Raw genomic sequence first — 20815 nt, forward strand, 5'->3', positions numbered from 1 at the left:
CCCCCCCCCCCCCCCCCTTGAGTCAATTATCAATGGATAATGTTTTTATTTGTATTAATCTAATCGACCACCTTTGTCCCTTCTAACTCCTCTCGGTAGGTGTTTTCTTCAGATGTGAAAACTTAGAGATTTTGGTGTGATCACATTCATTTGTGGAAACATGCCAGTGTCGGTAGTTTAGGCACTCTGTTCTGAAATGAATGGGACGTCACAGAGTGTGACGAGGCATGTTTTAGCTGATTCGATTATGTTTGAAAGACATACACCTTTAAAGTGACGTTCTCTGTTTCCCCTCCCTCGTTCTTGCTTTCTCTCTGCAGTATTTTGTCGTCAGTGGGGTCTCAGCTTGACCTGAGGACACTACGAGCCGTCAGAGTGCTACGACCACTGAAACTGGTGTCTGGGATTCCCAGTAAGTGTTTCTTTGTGTGCACGCTGCCCATTTTCACTTGGAAATTTGACAAAACCAATGCATGCATTTACTAAAACCGGTTGACAGTGCTCCCCTTGTTGCTTGGTTTGCAGAAACAAACCCATCAATAAGGAAGTCTCTGAATGCTTCAATATTTGAAATAAAGCCCCAAATCCATCCACTATAACATATAACGTTAATCATCTGATTGTGTCCTCCAGGCCTGCAGGTGGTGCTCAAGTCCATTATGAAGGCTATGATCCCCCTGCTGCAGATTGGCCTGCTGTTGTTCGTGGCCATCCTCATGTTCGCCATCATCGGCCTGGAGTTCTACATGGGGAAGTTCCACACTACCTGCTTCGACAAAGTCACACGTAAGAAAGAAAAGTCCAAAAGCCGTTCCTTTTTCACTGCAGATCTTTTGACTTGCCATGGTGGGAAAAGCACCGGTTGATCTGTAACATGTGTTTGTTAGAATTAGCTTTCTGATCTAAACTGAATTCCTTGCATCGTTGGATCTTTCTCTCCTTAATCAGGAGAGGTAGTGGACTCATTACCGTGCGGCACAAAGTTGCCGTCGCGGCTGTGTCCTAACGGCACAGAGTGCGATGATCGCTGGATTGGACCCAACTACGGCATCACCCAGTTCGACAACATCCTGTTCGCCGTGCTCACCGTCTTCCAGTGCATCACCATGGAGGGATGGACGGAAATGCTCTACTATGTGAGTTAGCTAAGAAATGTCTTGTTCGGGGTTCGGTTGTACTTAGCTCCACCCTCTCGTGTCGCTTTTGGTTGCTTTAAACCAAGATGGCGACGGCCCAAAAACCACGATATCAACTAACGACTAAACGACCAAACTCAAGTCTTCATAACCGTTGTTTGCGAACCAATGGGTGACGTCACTGGGACTATATCCGCTTCTTGTATTGACCAACAGCTTGGGTCCATGTTATGTATGAAGTCACCATTGCGATTGTTTTTAGTGATCTCTGCGATGTGCGTTGGGTTTGTACCGTATCCTTTTTAGCACCCTGAAGGAGTCGCGGGGGCGGCTGGGTGTGGAGGGGTTGGTGATTGGCTTGAATTTCATCAAGCCAAATGAGGCTTAAAGTAGTTTGAGATTTGATTCAAAACACCATTTATTTGTCTAAAAGCCATTTTCCATCCCACTCTCTCTCTCTCTCATTCTCCGACTCCCTTTTATCCGTCTTCTCATCTGTCCTTTTTCCTGCCGTCGGGGTCGCTCTCTCCCTCCCTCTCCGCCTCCTTCTCTTCCACTCTCTATTCTGGGCCGTCTCGTCTATATTTAACATCTTTTTCTGATGGATAGAGGCCGACTTCCACACTCACACGGGCAGTCAGGAGGAAACCAATGAAAGTTTAATAGAGAACGGCGCTGCTCGCACTAGCTGTACCATGCAGAATAAAACACATGCACACAAGCGCTCCAGCAGCAGATAATAATCAGCTGATAGTTCCATTTAGGCGTTACACGGGAAACAGAAGCACAAGATGCTCCGGTAACCTGATTTCTCTCATTGTCAGCTTATTTGTGGGGGAAAAAAAAGGAAGTGGCATAGTGTCAATCAATTTTGTCGCTATTGACGTTGCTCAGCAGACACCTCGGTGTGATCGATGTTTGTGAAAGCAGGAGACGCTGTAATGTGACACATGGCATTGTGTCCGTATGTTGTCTTGTCTGCACGCAAATAAGTCTGCAGCCGTGTCAGGTTTTAGGACATGAACATGTGTCACTCCTCAAGCCAGAATAATACACATACCCGATCTCCCCTTGGTTCTTGTGCATTAAAGATAAAGTTGCCAACATCTTCCAGTCCATCCTGGTGTCTTCAGTTAGTTAGCTTCATTATTATTAGCCAAGTAGCTTGATTGTGATCTCATAGAAATTCAAACAAAATCGCAAATCATTCGGTCAGGGATTTTAGACACAGTAGCTAAAACTGCAACAGCTTAATACTGTAACATAACATCTTTTTTTTCAATACTTACCCGCCTAATTCATAACCTTGCCTGAAGCCTGTGTAAAACCCAGGCGGCAACCTCCTGTTGTGCCGAGTGAAGCCAATGCTGAAGTCTTAAAGCTGCATTCTCTCTAGTGTCCACCAGGGGGCGACTCCTCTGGTTGTATAGAAGTCTATGAGAAAATGACTCTACTTCTCTCTTGATTTATTACCTCAGTAAACATTGTAAACATGAGTTTATGGTCTCAATCTCTAGTTTCAAGTCTTCTTCAATACAGCATGATAATTCCATTACGACTGAATGCAACTTATGTCAATTAATAATATGAGTGAGTGGACACAACAAATATTACATTGTTATATTATTACACTGTTAACTTCCAAAAGCAGACCACATTTCATCCACCAACTTAACGTTATTTGTCCCCGCCCAACTTTGCACAAACTGGCAAAACCGGGTGTGTAAACATATAAGTTTGGTTTGTTTACAGCAAAATGTCCCGGGGCAACTTTAACTTTTTGTGCAAAAAATAAATAGTTATAAAGTGAGCTAGAACAATGGAACCAAAACCGTATTACACTGAGAAGTTTAGTCTCACTCTACTGCAGATAAAATATTCAAACATCAAAGTCTGCACAAGAAAGTGAAACATTTCTGAGCATTCAGGTCGTCATCAGTCTTACTGAACATATACATTTTAATATATTAGATGAGTAATACCGCGTCTGTCTCTGTGTTTTCTCCCGTAGAGTAATGACGTGGAGGGCAGCGCCTGGAACTGGATGTACTACATCCCCCTCATCATCATCGGCTCCTTCTTCATGCTCAACCTGGTGCTGGGTGTGCTCTCAGGGTAAGCTCCTCACAAGCTCTCACCGTCACACAGTTTAATATATAATACCTGTTCCTTCTGTTTGCCTTTGTACGATTTATATTTTCTGCTTTGTTTGATCGAAATGAGACCAAATGACACAGAAAAACAATGCGTCCGCAGTGAATTTGCCAAAGAGAGAGAGCGAGTGGAGAACAGGAGCGAGTTCCTCAAGCTGAGGCGACAGCAGCAGATTGAGAGAGAGCTCAACGGGTACCTGGAGTGGATCTGCAAAGCAGGTCAGTGCACACTGATAAACACACTCTCTCACACACACACACACACACAGACACACGCTGCTCGTTCCCATGTATACACATACTCTATGCGGAAAAACCAACAGTGACTAAAATGTTATTTTCTTGTCCAGAAGAGGTGATTCTGGCCGAGGAGGACGGCACAGGGAACTTTGATGGTAACTGGCCTTCTCTCACTTATTTTTAAGTGTGTGTGTGTGTGTGTGTGTGTGTGTGTGTGTGTGTGTGAGCTGTAAGGAAAAAGAGTGAGGCTAGTGAATTAGTGCAGTCAGCAAAGGACAGTATTGAAGACAGAGCTTCATAGAGACTAGAGATTTAGAGAGAAGCGGGCGTTCACAGTAACCGTGTTTCCATTCACATATTATGTCTGTATATATATATATATATATATATATATATACAGCATGATGTTCATTTAGTACATTATGGTCCATTTAGAGTCAAACAGACCGTAAAGCAGGGGATGATTTAGGGCGGGGCTACACAGTGATTGACAGGTCTCTACCAGAGACTTAAACAGCGTCTCTACGTCACTCCTTCGCATTCCAAATATGGTCACAAATATATAACAACAATATAACATGGCGATGGCCGTAATCCAAGATGGCGCCGAACTCGAGGCTTCAAAACATCAGTCCACAAACCAATAGGTGACGTCACGATGACTACGTCCACGTCTTATATAGAGTCTATTGTTCTGACGTGGCGAACATTAAACTCACGTGACTGTTCTGCTGTTTGCGTCTTCCTAGATATATATTTACATCGTCTTTGTCTCCAGACAACATGAAACGTGGCCAATAAATAGCTGACACGAAAGAACAATTCAAAACGTGTTTAAGGAGCAGATTGATTTTCTATATGTGACTAATAATGTGAAAGGGTTATTCTAGGGTACGCAGGTCTTACCAGCGTGTTTAGCTAATAATGCTCAGCAACTTCGGAGCTGCTCAACTGAAGGTGTGAAGCAGTGAAGGTGGGGTTTATCATAAGACAGTTGGGTGGGTAAGACAGAAACATTTGAGAGATATTTAGATAAACAGAAGACACAATATATATATTTTTTTTCCTCATCGCTAGGGTCGAGGCGAAGGCCAACCATCAAAACCAAAAACAACAAGACGGAGCTGCTGAACCCTGAGGAAGGAGAGGACAACATGGGCGATGCAGTAGGTGAGAAAAACAGAGGGACGAAGACATGTGAGGACAACAAACCTCTTTCAAAGTTTCTGTTCTTTCCAAGCCAAACTTCAGCTGAACATCAGCAGCGGGCTAATAGTAAAGCAAAAAAAGTCATATGTCATCAAATGTTAGTGATGAGCATTATATCCGCTATAGTGGGGGTATTGATGGGTCCAAAAAGAGAAACTATATCAGTCAAACTTAACTATACACCTTCATGCCCCCCCCCCCAGGTTTTGCCCGCTCCAGCATAAAGAGCGGGAAAGACGGCTCCAACTACAGCAAGAAGGAGCGACGACTGCGATTCTTCATCCGCAAGATAGTGAAGACTCAGGCTTTCTATTGGACGGTGCTCTGCCTGGTGGGGCTCAACACCATGTGTGTAGCTGCGGTGCACTACAACCAGCCTGATATGCTCTCTGACTTCCTCTGTGAGTAGATACACACATCAAACACGCAATACACACATGTCAGGGATGGACAGTCGACATATATATTTATATTTGTTTAGCAGTTCTTATTGGTTTTCCATTAAAGCCACCATACCCTGTGTCTGCCAGGGCTGCAGTTGATAGCTAAAGTGATGATGATGACAAGTTAGCTGCTAGCGAGCTAATATGAGCTATGTGTTAGGAAGCTACTGTAGTTAGCTGAGGCACTTGCAAACACAATATAGCTTTCTGGTGTATCCATACTCCACTATGACACAAGTTGCATTCTGTCAAAATGTTTTAGCATACACACACACACACACACACACACACACACACACCTCGTCCTATTCACTTCAAATTTCCTCCCACACATGCACGCCACACATTTACAATTTGAACTCCTTTAAATAGCAGAAGTGTTGCGTTTTTGTACGATCTCATCCATCATCACCTCATTCTTCATCTTCCCCCTGTTGTTTTAGTCACGCTTGCTCAGTTATACTTATACAACACGGGCCAAATCAAGTATTATTCTACAGCTTTATGATGAAGAAATACACTTCAGGTTTTCAAGTATGACACATAAGTATTCTGCTTTTGTCCCAGATATCCAGCGTGAGCTTCGTAGCAGCAAATTGTTATTTTGAATAACTGTCAAAACTAAATATGAACAGAAAGACTTTAAGTTGTTGCTCCTCACCGTATCAATGATACAACTGTGAGTGCATTTTTACATTCTGCTTATTTCATTCTTTATGTTAGTTCTAGATGCAGACTTGATGCTGCTGCTGACATGACCACACACACACACACACACACACACACACACACACACACACACACACACACACACACACTGGCTGGTGTCCAGTCTCATTAGCATATGAAGCTGCTGATGGAGTCCATTCATCACCAGACTGTCATACACCGCTGGGCTCGCACCACTATTGACTTCCACTCATCTAACTCTCTTTCTCTCTCACTTTCCCTTCCTCCTCTTTTGTTTCCCCTCCCCTCCTCTCCTCCCCCACGTTCTCTCTTTTTATCTGACTTCTCCACCTCTCTCTTGTGCTCTGTATTTTCCTCCACCTCCCTCCCTCTTTTTTTATTTCAATCCACTCTTAATCTCTCCATGACCTCACCCTCTTTCATTTTCACCTTCCTCTGTCCCCCATTTAACCCACTCCCTCTATCCTCCCTACCTCCTGTCCTTCTCTCTTCCCCCCTCCTTCCTTTTCTTCTCTCTTTTTTATTCATCCCTCCATCATCTCCTCTCTTTCTCCTTCCTCCCTCCTTCCCTCTCTCTTTCTCCATCCTCCCTCCCTCCTTCCCTCTTTCATTCTCCTCCCACCATCCTTCCCTCTCTCTTTTCCTTCCTCCCTCCTTTTCCTGTCTTTTTCTCCTCCCTCCCTCCTTCCCTCTCTCTTTCTCCATCCTCCCTCCTTTTCCTCTTTTATCCTCCTCCCACCCTCCTTCCCTCTCTCTATCTCCTCCCCCCCTTCCCTTCTCTCCTCTCTCCCCCTCTCTCTCTCTCTCTCTCTCTCTCTCTCTCTCTCTCTCTCTCTCTCTCTCTCTCTCCTTCCTCCCCCCTTTCCTTCTCTCTTTCTCCTCCCCCCTCCAGTCTATGCAGAGTTTATCTTCCTCGGTTTGTTCATGTCTGAGATGTGTATCAAGATGTATGGTCTGGGCATCCAGCCCTACCTCCACTCCTCATTCAACTGCTTCGACTGTGTGGTGAGTGCACACACACACACACACACACACACACACACACACACACTGTAAGTGGGTGAAAAAACAAATCCAACACTCCATTTAATCAACAGATTTTTTCTCATGTAGCTCTGCGACAAATGAACAATGAGCAGATTCAGCGCCGCGTTTGTCACCAATAATTTGTGCAATAACAGAACATTCGTTTGTCCCGCTGACGTCGCTGCGGAGGCTTATTGGCCGGTTTTACTTCTTCTTACATGCTGACATACAACACGCGGTAAAGTGACGCCACGAGAAACTGTATCCAGGTCAGCAGGCAGCGAGTGGAGTTAGACACTCCGAATGCTTCTGTTGTCTCAGCTACAACGTGTTTGTTCGTTTTTATGGTCATTCATCACAAACAACAGATCCGGGAGGATTTCAAAGTGTATTAACTCAGAGACGGCTGAAGGACCTTCGGTTCACTAGATACCTGGAAGATTGAAGTAGCTGTAAAAAGAGTTGTATTCAGAAAGCTGTGTCTGGTTACAAGTTGGTCAAATATAGAGTTTGTTAGCTTGTAGTCTAATTAACCATTTGTCAAATAAATTCCCTCTTTTTTTAATTTCAGAGGGAAATACGAAATATTTTCAGTTTAGTTTTAGTTCTTGACTGTCTCAGAGCTTCAGTTATTTATCATGTTTGTAGCTAAACTTAGGATCAGTTGAAGGATTCAGAAGGACTACGATTTAATGACTTAATACTATTCAGATTTCATGAAATCCTATCAGTCCACAAACTCCCAGAAACAACTTTAGGAAACATCTGCAGGGAAACAAGCAAACACCAAAATCTCACTGGAAGTAAATGTTCAGGTGTGTTTCCAACCACCTGTTTGTACAGGTTACATGTTTGCATAAAAACACCTGAAAATTCTAAAGAAATAGTAATATCACAAAAGAGTTTTTACTTCTTCATTGAGGGGGAAATGTGATGAATTGACGAAAGTGAAATGCGACAAAGTGCAGCGGAAACAGATTCAGCAAAAACGCGAAGACGTACGTGAATTATGTGACTTCAACGATTGAATAATCTGATTTTGTTCTCCCCTCTTCCTCTGTATCTGTATCATGATTTTTCCGCCCGGAGATTTGGAGCCACCTACTCTTTTATCTCCATGAACCAACTCCTAATGGATGGACTCAAGCGTTCATTCGCATTTTCCATTTAATGTTCTTGAAATTGGTTAAAAGTTGTAATATCTAAAATACCCCAAAAATATTCTTGCAGTATCAATAAATCCATGAATTACAGACGCATGGTTTCACATGCACAGTAGAAACTCTTCTGCCTTTTGCTGGGGATCATTTTTTTAAATAATAAATAAGTAAATAACTCTGCATTCATCGGTGTTCATTATTGATATAAAGTCAGAGTCTGCTGGCGACAAACACCCTGAATGAACCCAACAGGATATGACGGTCTGACATGTGTGCGTGTGCAGGTCATTGTGGGCAGCATCTTCGAGGTGGTGTGGGCCACCATCAAACCAGGAACCTCCTTTGGGATCAGTGTGTTACGAGCTCTGCGACTGCTCCGCATCTTCAAAGTCACCAAGTAAGCTCCTCCTTCTCTGTCTGTCTGTGTGTGTGTGTGTGTGTGTGTGTGTATATATATATATATATATATATATATATATATACAGTATATACAGTATATAGAGATTTCTGTTACGTGGTGGAGTGTCAGACAGCACGTTGTCCGTTACGTCGGGTGGGTTGCCATGTTGAGTGCATTATATTTCCCACAATTTAAGCTTCTGCATTTTCCAAATGCACGAGTATTATTGAAACGTATTGTTCGGTTCGTAACGCGTACCGAACCGTGAGCCTCAAAATATTGTTCTAAGAACTACGGTCGTTCTTAGTTCTTGCGGTGAAGACCGAATAAAAAGGAAAACGTCTCCTGATCCTTCATCAGACTGAGGTCTGAGCAGGTTGGAATCAGTCCGACCGTGGGCTGATGAGTCCATGGCGCTGTCCGTGGTGCTGAAGTAGCAGACGGATTCGTAGAGTCCTGCTCTTCTGTCAGTTTCATCTTGGATCAATAATATTCTCTAAACTATAGCTCAGAAAAAGAGTTGTTCATCACCCCCCCACCCCTAACAATTAACAAATCACCTAATGAATATAGAATTATAGAAGAAGTAAATACAAACTGGAATCCCTCATGAAATATGTTCTATAATTTGAGGATCGAAGTATTTTTTACATATGTGTGAAAAGTGTAAAAAAGCTAAAAAGTGTCTTAATGATTATTTTGAGATTAAATCTAACAACATGTTTAATCCCTGTGCTCAATAAATGCAGTAATAAAGTTGTAGGTTTCAATTTACAACCTCTTCTCCTCCATCACTTTTTAAATGTTCTTCCTTTCACGTTCTTCACCTCTATTCCTGCCTTCTTTCCTGTCCTCTTCCTTCATCTCTTTCTCCCTTCTTACCTTTTGCCCTCCCTTCATTAATCCTCCTCCTCCTCCTCCTCTTCCTCCTCAGGTACTGGGCTCCTCTTCGAAACCTGGTGGTTTCTCTGCTGAACTCCATGAAGTCCATCGTCAGCTTGCTGTTCCTCCTCTTCCTCTTCATCGTGGTCTTTGCCCTGTTGGGGATGCAGCTGTTTGGAGGACAGTCAGTATCAACACCAAAAATAAAAAACCCTCTTTTCTCTGAATGAACTTTGTTTCTGTCGTTTATTGTTCATGTGATTGTGACGGCGTTCTACTTTTTTTCCTTTTCTTCTTCTCAGATTCAACTTCGACACCGGAACTCCTCCGACGAACTTTGACACGTTTGCAGCAGCGATCATGACGGTGTTTCAGGTACGGAAGAGAGACTTTAAGAGATGCTCGTGATTATGTACACAAATAAATGACTTATTGCTTTGATTTTGCTCATATGATCCCTTTTGATAAACAAAACGTGTTCTGACATTATTATTTCATATTATTCAATGCCAGAATAAATAGTTCCATTTAATAACCTCCTACTCATACTATCTTATGTGTATAAAAGTTGAACTTATTTAGCGGATTCAATTCTACAATGTGGTTAAAAGTTAGGTTCCAGTTGCTGTGTTTACCAAACATGAATGTAAGCGACACTCATACACACACTCATACACACTCATACACACACTCACACACACTCATACACACACTCACACACACTCACACACACTCGGGTACATTTTGGGGAGAGAGCCGAAGCTCTTTTCTAGAGTGAAGTTTAACGATGCCCATTGTTGTCATGTCATCAGTTTGTCAGATGACTTGTTCGGTCCTGACTGAGACGGCTTTTGTGTCGCTTTATTGTGTCTGAGTGACTCAGAAGTGTGTGTGTGTGTGTGTGTGTGTGTGTTGATGATCACGCATCGGTCTGTGAGAAGCGTCTTTGGGCTCGGGGCATTTTACAAATCATAATTAAAAATGCTGCCTGATACATTCAGTTAAATTCTACTGAGTTCAGTTTACTTTATTTATTTTTTACTTTCATTTCAGTTGTTTTTGTTACATGAATGTTTTACAACAGGTGATGTGATGATGATGATGGTTCATATAGTTTTTGTCTGATTCTCATATCAGATTTATTTAGAAAAAAAATAACTTTATTAATCCCGCAGACAATTCTTGTGCCAGAGTTTCAAAGAGTTTCACTCCTCCTGCTGTTGTGTGCAGCTCTTTGCACTAATAATAAATATTATAATAATGGTATTATGATTATAATAATACTAATAGTAAGAGAATGTCTTGTTGTCTGTGTAGGTCCTGACTGGAGAGGACTGGAACATGGTGATGTACGATGGCATTAAGTCCCAGGGAGGAGTGAACGACAAAGGGATGATCTTCTCCATCTTCTTCATCGTCCTCACACTCTTTGGCAACTGTATCCTGCCTGAACGCTCACACACACACACACACACACACACACACACACACACACACACACACAATGTGCAAGACACAGACGGATCATGTTCTCACAGTGATGATGGAGTGTAGTAGATGGTCTCCTTTCGTCCTGTCCATGCGTCGATGTTCCTCCTTGACTCCTGCCGCCACAGACACTCTGCTGAACGTCTTCTTGGCCATCGCCGTCGACAATCTGGCCAACGCCCAGGAGCTCACCAAGGTACAGAAAGAATACCATTTCAATTGCAATCTCAGTTTCGACATCTTTTATTTGCAATATTTGAGAAAGAAAAAAATAAATAAACATTTTAGTTATCGTATTTTCATACATTACATTCATATAGAAAGGTGTTCTGGCTGCCACTTGAGTAAATATTCACTTGTGGACTTCACAGTATGAACTTATTCTATAAGTGAAAGCATCTGTCTGGTTGTTTGTTGATTCGTTACGACGAAGGGAACTATGAACAACTCTTCTTAGCCGTCCCAGTGAGAGCGGACACACTTTGGACTCGTGTGCTAGCGAACAAAACAAAAATTCAATTCATCAACTGATACGCCAGAAAATAAGCTTCCCAGCATGTTTGGTCTTTCTTGGTATGTGTCCTAATTAAAAAGATTATGGTTTGCACGCTATAGATTTCAAAACTATGAATAAAATGTGAGTTTTTAGTCACAAAGTTTCCTCTTTGAGGTTGAAAGAAAAGAGGGTGTGGCTGAGTATGAGCAATGGTGTAGTTGCTGTTTAACTTGCTGAAAAGGACCCGACCAACTCCGCTCTCCCCTATACCCCCAACAACGTCCCAAACAATAATTCATACACAAACTAGCGTTCATACCTGTTTTACATTTTGTTAATCATCTTATTTTTAAGTATATTAAGTGTATTACACATTTTCATTTCATTTTCAAATTGATTCAACAACCAAAAGCTGTTCTCTTCTCCTCCAATAGGACGAGGAGGAACAGGAGTCAGCAGCCAATCAGAAGACGGCAATGCAGAAGGCCAAGGAGGTGGCAGAGGTCAGCCCGATGTCAGCAGCAAACCTGTCCATTGCGGCGTAAGTACAGACATACGCTATACGCACTGTACATCAACACAATATTAACTCGAAAATTACACATGCACCTGCACACACAGCATTGTTTCACACACACACACACACATACTTCTGCACAAAAGTCTCTCTGCCTCACTCTTTTTTTTGGTGAAAGCACTGTATCTTTGCTAACATTCGTGATTGGCAGGCATTCATGTGCACACACAAACACCCACCATCGCACTCTCCCCACGTCCTCGTCCTCCTAAAATATGATGAGGCGATTGTTCCGAGAGTGAAAGGAACAGATTCCAAAAGGCTTTGTGGAGTGAAGAAGAGCGAGAGGCGGACAAGTCTGTAGAAATCTGCTCCTGGCAGCAGAAAACGCTGACAATAGGACACATCAATATGATGCTCACAAAGAAACAACCCCGCTGCTCCTTTAGAAGCCACCGGACTCTTCAGTCGCTGCAGGCGAAGCCTTTGATGGTGAGATTAGAAGCTGCTGGTTTTGTGCTAGACCTTTGCTTGTCAATCATAACATATGTGTGGATGATTCCTATAAGTTATGGAATCTAAATAGTGTGTTTTTAAAGCCAATTAGCTCATTAGCTTGGAACCAGTTGGTTGTGAAAAATCTGGTGACGTTTCTCATCCTCACATTATTTTGTTGGACTCTTCTAAAACATTTGGAGATGATGAATTTCCTCCTGTCTTACTTGACACCTTTAGGGGACAGACATGATCCAAAATGGCCGCGGAGTCCTGTAAACTATTAGTATTCGATTAGTATTCTCTTATATAATAGTGGTTTATAGAGAACATGCTTTGGCAGTACTGCTGTTGGCCACTGGGGCAATTTGTCAGCAGGGCTGAGTGGCGAATATTGATTTTGCATTTCTCAAAACAATAGAAACAGATTCAAAAATTATAGACCTATTAAAACATTTTAATTTGGACAATTATTGTAATTTATTAACGCACATAACGTACAATGAATACGCTCTCCTCAAAGACACTAGACTCCATTGACAAAAACATCGTTTTAACTCAGTCCTTTGTAAAACGCACTTCATTAAAACCCGTAATGAACAATGTTGAACTCAACAAACACCAACTCAAACTACACGCACAGAGTTAGATGTGAAAAGAGGCGGGCTCTGCACACTGCACACTGCACACTGACAAAAGTCAGAACAAACTTTTACATTTGGCCTTGTAGATCTTATATGAGTGAAGATCCAGCAACTTGAGCGTAAAACGTCTGTGGCGGAGTGCTGAGGTGGAATAACTGAGAGTGTAGTAGCTTATCTCCGAACAGCAAAGAGCAGCAGAAGAACCACATCAAGGGCAACAAGTCGGTGTGGGAGCAGAGGACAAGCGAGATCCGCCGACAGAACCTGATGACGAGTCGTGAGGCACTCTACAACGAGCTGGAGCAAGAGGACTGGAAGGTGGGAGGTGAAGGGGAGGAGGTGAGGACACACACATACACAATGAGTGATATTATTGGCCATTTCAACCACTTAAAGGGAAATTATCATTTTTTATTCTTGTGTATTAAATCAAAAAAGTGGATTCATTTTGATTTTGAATAACAAAATATAATTTGATTCATACGTCGGCTTTATATCACAGCTAGGTCCCAACATTTTAGGGACAAGATGCACCTGAAAGTGTATGTCAATGGTTCACCAAGAGTCAGACTTTTTCTGTGTCTTCCTAAAGTTGGTACGGTGATAGATTCTTAAAATCCTGAGATGAAGTTCATCTCTGTTCCACTGCAGTAAGATGATCTTAGTCTGGGATCATTAACGTTTACACAAACATCCATTTCAGTGATATTTGAAGTTCATCCCCACTATTGACGATGACATTGGCCTTATTTCCATCCACATATTGTTTTGAAGTATTTCATTAGAAAAGCTGTATGTAGAAGGTAACATTTGGTAAGTGATCCCTCTAACTTTTATGGGATGTAGAAATGCAAACGTTTAACTCACATGACCGATCAGCTTTTCCAACTTCCAATGTCTAATCGTAACAACCAGCTGAAGACCATGTTTCTTCTTCTACTCTTATCTGGCGGATCACAGCCATGTGTATTAGCGTAGCCTATACTCCCAAGCTGAAAATCTTGTTTTGGCTGATGTCCTACTCCTCACATCGTTGCAGTGATGTAGTAGTGTACTGCAGGGTGTGTCAGTGCACTGTGACATCACCAACCACATCCATGAAGTTGTAGATGAAACGGACTTGAAAGTTTAAAGGCAGTTGAGCACTACTTTTGCACTTAAATGACTTTATATTTCTGCACATCTGTATGTAATGTGTAGTGATCTTCAGTAGCAACACCAACACAAGCGCCTGACCTGGTTTACAACCACTGTGTATTATGGGTCACGCTGCACTTCACAGCTTTTTTTGAATCCAGGCTGTGATGTCCCTTTAAGCCTGCAAAAGAGTGTTGTTATTGCGCTAGCCGCTGCTATATGGGACGGCTTGAAGCTGCGTGCTTGGGAGCAATGTATTATTAAAGTGGGGCATGCAGAGACATCCAGAGCTGTACCCGAAGAAGGCAGCGGACTCAAAGCTGGAGCGGGGCTGAAGTGTAATGCACTTAAAACAACTTGATCAGGAGAGTCCACTGCAGACTGTGTGCTCACAGCTGGAGCTGTTTGCCATGTTGTGGTTCTGATCAAGATTCATGACAATTTTGATTTCAAATTGTTCATGTGGAGACAAAAATGTTAAGCTGTTTGCCGAGCCGTGTATATCTGTGGCTCGGGGGATGGAACGGGGGGGGGGGGGGGGGGGGGGGGGGGTTCCTTTCTGCCTGCATTGAGGCAATCTGCTACTGCAACACATGTTAGTGCAATTGCGATGTATTTTGATGAGCCTCTGCTCGTTGAACGCTGTTACAACCCGGTTATACAGATATTAAAATGCATGAAAGACAATGACTTTATTGTTGTTGATTTTGGATGTTTTATTTGTCAACAATTGGCAAAAAAATGCTTTTTTCCATCAGCCTTTAGTGTGAATTGTACATACATGTTACAGTGAGTAAATGACTGGATCTCCTAGACAAGAGAAAGTGAATTATGTCAACAATTGCTAACAAGAAACAACTAAAGCTATAGCTACATTGCTCATAGCAATGTATTTACATGCAGAGATGGCGCTACGTTTTCCATTGATGGAAGCTGGCCTTTAAGGGTCAGTTCACCCTAATCCCCAACAGATATATTTTAATTGTCATGCAGGTAAGTTCATTCGCCTGTTCTCGGGTTGTGAGATGAACCGTCTCTGGGAATTCTGCTGCCACTATCGTGAATGAATCAGGAAGGATTTTGGGTGGGGCCCTTTAAAATGTATCTCAAGTTTTAACAGCATCCACTCATCCCATATGCGACCCTTTTTCCCCGACCCAGGTGTCCTATCCACGGAAAGCACGTGGTGATATGAAGACCCACCTGGACCGGCCGCTGGTGGTCAACCCGCAGGATAACCGCAACAACAACACCAACAAGACCCAACCCGGTGAGCTGCCTCTGGACCAGGAGTACCGGCGCCAGGACATCGACAACCAACGCCGAGCCACCCACCACTACCACTACCACCACCATCATCGGAAAGTCAACGGCCCGGACGGCGGAGAGACGGGCCAGCCGGTGGAGACCCGCATGGAGCGGGGCTTCAGCTGCACGTCCCTGGGCAAAGTGGAGGGCCAGCAAGGGGAGGAGAGGCACATCCACAGGAGCCACCGGGGCCACCGGCACAGGAACAGGGAGGGCCGGGAGGCCCGCAGCGTGTCCCCCAACCGTAGCGTCGGGGTGGAGGGGAACAACGAGCACCGGAGGTCCCGGCAGCACCGCAGGGAGGGGGAGGAAGGCAGGAGACACAGATCCAGAGGGACGGAGGGGGAGAAAGGCGAGGAAGGGGAGGAACGGAAGGCGAGACGGCATCGACACGGGAACCAGGAGAAGAGCAGAGGGCACCGCACCAGAAGGCGAGTATAAAGGACGGGTTCACTTTCAACCGGACAAGCTTTTTCAAGTTTGTCTTTGAGAGTTTAGGAAGCGTCCCCGACACACTGGCCAGTAACCTTTGGCTCTTGCGTGATTGGCTGCCTGGTAGCTGCTGCCTATGATCATTTTACCTCCTCAGTGCCCAATGTCAGTTAAATAAAACCATTAAAAGTCCGAGGTGCTGTTAATATTTCGGTGAAAAGCAAGTGTATTTTATGGCAGGTCATCAAAAAGTGAAAGATCCTGTCTGTCCATCTCTGTGCACTAAATAAATAGTTTGATAGTATGTTCTGTGTACACACACATTCTCACAACACGTCAAATACCACAGCTTGGTCAGGGCCCTCTAAGCTTCAAACTATGACGCTCTACGTAACCCACTCGCATCGTTTCTTGGTCGTTACCGTTGCCTACATAGTGTCTTTTCTTCAGAGTAAACGTCCTTCTTTACAGGAAGTTAGGTTAAGGCAACAAAACCAATGAGTTAGGTTTAGGAAAAGAGACATTAACTTGACTGATTAACGACTCACTTCACTACCGAGTGACTGACGAAGTGTACGTCATGTCCGATGCCAAAGAACACTGACCAGGCTCCTTTAATGGACACGTTCTATGTGTTGGCATCTATATCTGCTGTTTTTGATCACCTGGTCCATAACTCCTGATTGCTTCCTTCCTTCCTCCGTCAGGGAGCACCACAGCACCGGGCCCAGCCTCTCCACCGCGCGACCCATACAGCAGCACAACGAGGACCTGGACAACTTCCGCAACAACAGCAAGCTGGTCAGTGCCCAGGAGCACCCATACAGCCTCCCGCCGCATCACCCCGACCACCCGGACCACGTCAACAACCTGCTGAACTGCCGCGACGCCGACACCCACACTCTGCTCCACAGCATGGACAGCCTGATCCTGACCAGCATGGCCAAACCCGAGTACACCAAGATAGACATGCCGCCCGTCTACCCCTACCCCTCCACCAACGCCATCCTGCAAGGTGAGCATCTGGGGGGGGGATCAGTCGTGTGCAATCGAGGGTATAAGTAGGCATGCGGATGATACAATTATTTGACTTTACTCCTTGAGGGAAACGCACAATAACAAACAGACTGGATCGAGTGAAAGGCAAAGAAAAATGTTGAATATTAAATCATCAAAATGTCTTCAAATCATATCCGTATCGGCTACAAGAAGCAGGTCATTAACTGGTTATCAATATCAGCAAAACAAAATCCATATTGTGAATCCGTATTTGGTGAACACTGCTGCAAATCCAGTCTCGTTCAGTCCTTTCCTGGAAAACAACGCTGGCTGGATGTGTTTCATGTGTTTACCGTCTCGTTCTGGTGACGCTGACCTCTTTCTGTCTCTCTGTCCGTCCAATCCTCTTCCTGTCTTTTCTCTCGTTGCTCTTGCTCAGTGAACAAGAACGCCAACACGGACCAGAAGAAGAGCGAGGAGAAGAAGGAGGAGGAGGACGAGGGAGGAGACGAAGACGGCCCCAAACCCATGCCTCCCTTCAGCTCCTGCTTCATAATGTCCACCACCAACCCGTGAGTGTTCGTGCGCCTGGTCAAACGCTGTAAAGACACTGTCCTTTGTCCTCATTGAGGACATAGAATAGTTATCGAATGTGTTCACACGGCTTGTTTCCTCTGCTCGTCTGTGCGTTGGCACCAGGTTTCGGAGGTGCTGTCACTACATCCTGACTCTGAAGTATTTCGAGTTCAGCATCCTGTCCGTCATTGCGATGAGTAGCATCGCCCTCGCCGCAGAGGACCCCGTCTCGCCGGACTCACCGCGAAACAATGTGAGACATCGCTCCGCGTGTCCTTCTGTACACATTAAGAAATAAAATGTCTCTCAGTCCACTTACTCTCTTGTTTTAGCACTAATAAAAAAAGGAAAACAAAATATTCAAAGATGTAAAAAGTGAATAAATTATTCTTTTTTATTAATCAGAAACACACGTAACAAGGGAAACTGGATTTGGCAAGTAGATTGTGAAATTGTTTGTTTGAAAATGAAGACAGGATTAAGATTGGGATTAGCTCTGTTTGCTGTCTGATTGTTTGTCTCTCTCTCTCTGTTAATCTCTCCTGCTGTGTTTCCTCCTTCACTGATTCATCTTTCTGCTCGTCTCTCTCCAGTGTAATTATATCTCACGCTGTTGTGTTGCTCTGCAGGTGCTGCGTTATTTTGACTACATTTTCACAGGCGTCTTCACGTTTGAAATGTTGATCAAGGTAACAAAGTATCACTGTGTGTGTGTGTGTGTGTGTGTGTGTGTGTGTTGACTTTGTTTATAATGCCTTTGTTTTGCATAATTGTATGATTGCCTTTTTTCTGTGTATTCTCATATTGATGTTCTTGTTGTCTGCGAGTGCATTGTTATTTTATGTATTCATGGTGACCCCCAATAGTCGACTATTTGACGGTCCGATCCAGAGAGCCTGGTCAGACTGTCCGTCTCACAGTCGAATCAGCGCGGTGGCATTTTTGTCTGTACTAGGTGTCTGATTTTACTAAGAACTGCTTGGTTTCTCCCAATAAATCATGATATTTAGCCTACTTAGGACGCGTTACATCCGTTTGTCTCCAGGCCCAGTGCCCCGAGGGGACAGAAGGCTGATTTCTATACCAATTATAAGATAAATACCAAGTCACAAACACACAAATTGTTGAATTGGATGTGTCAGCTCTTTTGTTTGGTGTAGAAAAATGGAAACCAATGGATCAATGGGCAAAAAAACATAGTCGACTGTACATGACCCCCCTGCTCTGTATGTTAGTGTATGTGTGTGTGTGTGTGTGTGTGCGTGTGTGTGTGTGCGTGTGTGCGTACGTACGTGTGTGTGTGTGTCTCAGCTTGGTGTACTGAGCGTGCTCTTTGTCTTCCAGATGGTGGTGCTGGGCTTGTTTCTCCACCAGGGCTCCTACTTCCGCGACTTGTGGAACATTCTGGACTTTATAGTGGTTAGTGGTGCTCTGGTGGCCTTCGCCTTCACGTAAGTGTCCCCCACCCACCCCTACCCTCCTCCTCATCATCTCCACCACCCCCACCCACACACCCACACACACACATTCCACCATCCACAGAAAGACCCTTGTCGCCCAGCCAGGCAATGCTGATCTTCCTCAGAAATCACCACCTCCTGTCTTTGTCTGTCTACCATCTTCTCTTTCTGTCTTCTCACTCTGTCCCTGTGTCTCCTTTATGTCTTTTAAACTCTCCTTTTCTCTTCTATTGCTTTCTCCCTCCTTCTTCTTCCTCCACTTTCTATTCCTGCTCTCGTCTTGCGTTGATATTTCTCTTTCTTTATTGGTTGGCTCTTTCTTTTTTTAACTGTTTTCTGTAGTCTTGTCATTGTCTCTCTATGTCGACCCTTTTTCCACATTTCCATATCTATCTCCTCATTGGTCATCAACACATCTGACATCGAATCAGCAGGTCTTTCTCTATGTTTCATCGCCACTTTCATCTGGACTACAGCCCGTAATCCTTTACTCCTTCAGTTCTTTTCCTAAAGTTCTCGATGATCATCACCAATCTCCAAACCTACACTCTAAAACAATTTAGAAAAAATGGGCTCCTCGTAACATTTAGCTTTTTCTTGATTCTGCAATGTTTGGGGAACCTCACATTGTACCCTGAGGTACTCCTTTGAAACCATTATCACAGTATTTTCCTGATAGTTTTCTGTAGTTCCAAGTGAGGAACCCTAAATTAGTTTTTAGAGTGTAGTTACACTATCTTCACCCACGTTTCACCCCCCAAACCCTAAACCGTGCCTGAAACAATCCCATCACACCAACCTCATTCCCCTTCACTGTCTGACCTAATACAGTGAAAAGCACCACCTGCTCCTTCTCAACATTTTCCTTTTCCCCATTCTTCCTTGCTCCTGTTCCCTTGGTCGCCTACTTGCCAATCCATGCTGCTCTGATATTTCCACTAACCAGGCCGTGAGTCGTCCCGTCCTCTTTTCTTGCATCTAAAGCCCCGACTTTGATCCCCCAAACCTTTGCTTACCAACGCTCCCGCCTCAGGCCCTTTACAGCTTTTGTTCCCGCTGATGCCGTCACCTCCTTCCAGATACCTTCCATAAGAGCCTCTCCTACGATCTATCATTACATTGTTCCCCCTTCGTATTCTGAACATACAGCGAAGAGAGTGAGAGAACAATGGAATATTGTAGTGCTTGTAGCACTCGAAACATTCTCCAAACCACCTCCTCGTGCTTAAGCAAACAGAAAGGGGAGTTTTGATTTTTGTAAACTTGCTCCAACTCCAAGCTGGTGAAGCAGACTCCGAACCTCAGGGTCAGTCCAAGTCTTCCACTATCTCCATAAAAACAAAGGATAAAAAACAGCAGCCGTGCTAGCGCCACTACGAGGCTCTATGAAGCTGATCGAATTCTCCAAAGGCTACGGAAAGGTCGAGGAAAGGTGTTTAGGAAAATGGGCATTTTTTGGACTATTTGACCGCTGCCTCATTTACTAATGAGCAGGCGATAACGTTAGTAAAATAAAGTCTGTTGGTCCTGGCTGGTAGCACCATAATGACTTATTAATAGATAATAGAAGAGAAAAGCAGATTTATTTGTTTGCTTTCTTTAAATATTTGTATAAAGATTTAGTTAAATTTAACGAATCTCGCCACATCTGACAGTTTATGTCACAACGAGTTGTTGCACTCTCTTGCGTTGAATCACGAGCTGTATGTTGGGAACAAGTGTCACCCATTGCTCCCTAGCTTGCCGTTATCCTCACCCACCCCCCGCCTCCACCCCTGTCTGAAGATAACCCCCTACAGTCCGTAAATAACCCCTTTCTGCCCTTCCAAACTCCGCCACTCACACACACACCTTTCAACCCCACCTCCCCAACAACCATTAAAGCCATCATCCTGCCCCCAAACCCCCCCCCCCCCCCCCCCCC

The 20815-nt window shown here is 44.0% G+C and overlaps 1 protein-coding gene across 22 annotated transcripts in view; it reads left to right on the plus strand.

Moving 5' to 3' along the window:
- The first annotated feature begins 8 nt into the window (after positions 1–8).
- The window catches only part of cacna1ab (calcium channel, voltage-dependent, P/Q type, alpha 1A subunit, b), a 71018-nt gene continuing 50211 nt past the window's right edge, over positions 9–20815 (plus strand). For 13 of the 22 annotated variants that reach the window (XM_031877028.1, XM_031877038.1, XM_031877045.1 and 10 more), the window contains exons 1-23: positions 10–412; positions 634–786; positions 949–1136; positions 3148–3251; positions 3393–3508; positions 3640–3684; positions 4607–4699; positions 4942–5139; positions 6764–6876; positions 8342–8454; positions 9392–9523; positions 9642–9714; positions 10657–10777; positions 10956–11023; positions 11758–11864; positions 13147–13318; positions 15278–15855; positions 16564–16871; positions 17295–17427; positions 17555–17684; positions 18061–18120; positions 18776–18882; positions 19838–19840. In XM_031877028.1, the coding sequence (XP_031732888.1) occupies positions 660–786; positions 949–1136; positions 3148–3251; positions 3393–3508; positions 3640–3684; positions 4607–4699; positions 4942–5139; positions 6764–6876; positions 8342–8454; positions 9392–9523; positions 9642–9714; positions 10657–10777; positions 10956–11023; positions 11758–11864; positions 13147–13318; positions 15278–15855; positions 16564–16871; positions 17295–17427; positions 17555–17684; positions 18061–18120; positions 18776–18882; positions 19838–19840 (3089 nt within the window). In that variant the 5' untranslated portion in view covers positions 10–412; positions 634–659. Of the gene's footprint in view, positions 413–633; positions 787–948; positions 1137–3147; positions 3252–3392; positions 3509–3639; positions 3685–4606; positions 4700–4941; positions 5140–6763; positions 6877–8341; positions 8455–9391; positions 9524–9641; positions 9715–10656; positions 10778–10955; positions 11024–11757; positions 11865–13146; positions 13319–15277; positions 15856–16563; positions 16872–17294; positions 17428–17554; positions 17685–18060; positions 18121–18775; positions 18883–19837; positions 19841–20815 lie in introns of all 22 variants that reach the window. The other 9 variants (XM_031877030.1, XM_031877039.1, XM_031877050.1 and 6 more) reach the window with 4 other exon arrangements.

This window comes from Anarrhichthys ocellatus, unplaced genomic scaffold (genome assembly GCF_004355925.1).
Source record: "Anarrhichthys ocellatus isolate YVR2014 unplaced genomic scaffold, GSC_Weel_1.0 scaffold124, whole genome shotgun sequence".
NCBI classification, from domain to species: domain Eukaryota; kingdom Metazoa; phylum Chordata; class Actinopteri; order Perciformes; family Anarhichadidae; genus Anarrhichthys; species Anarrhichthys ocellatus.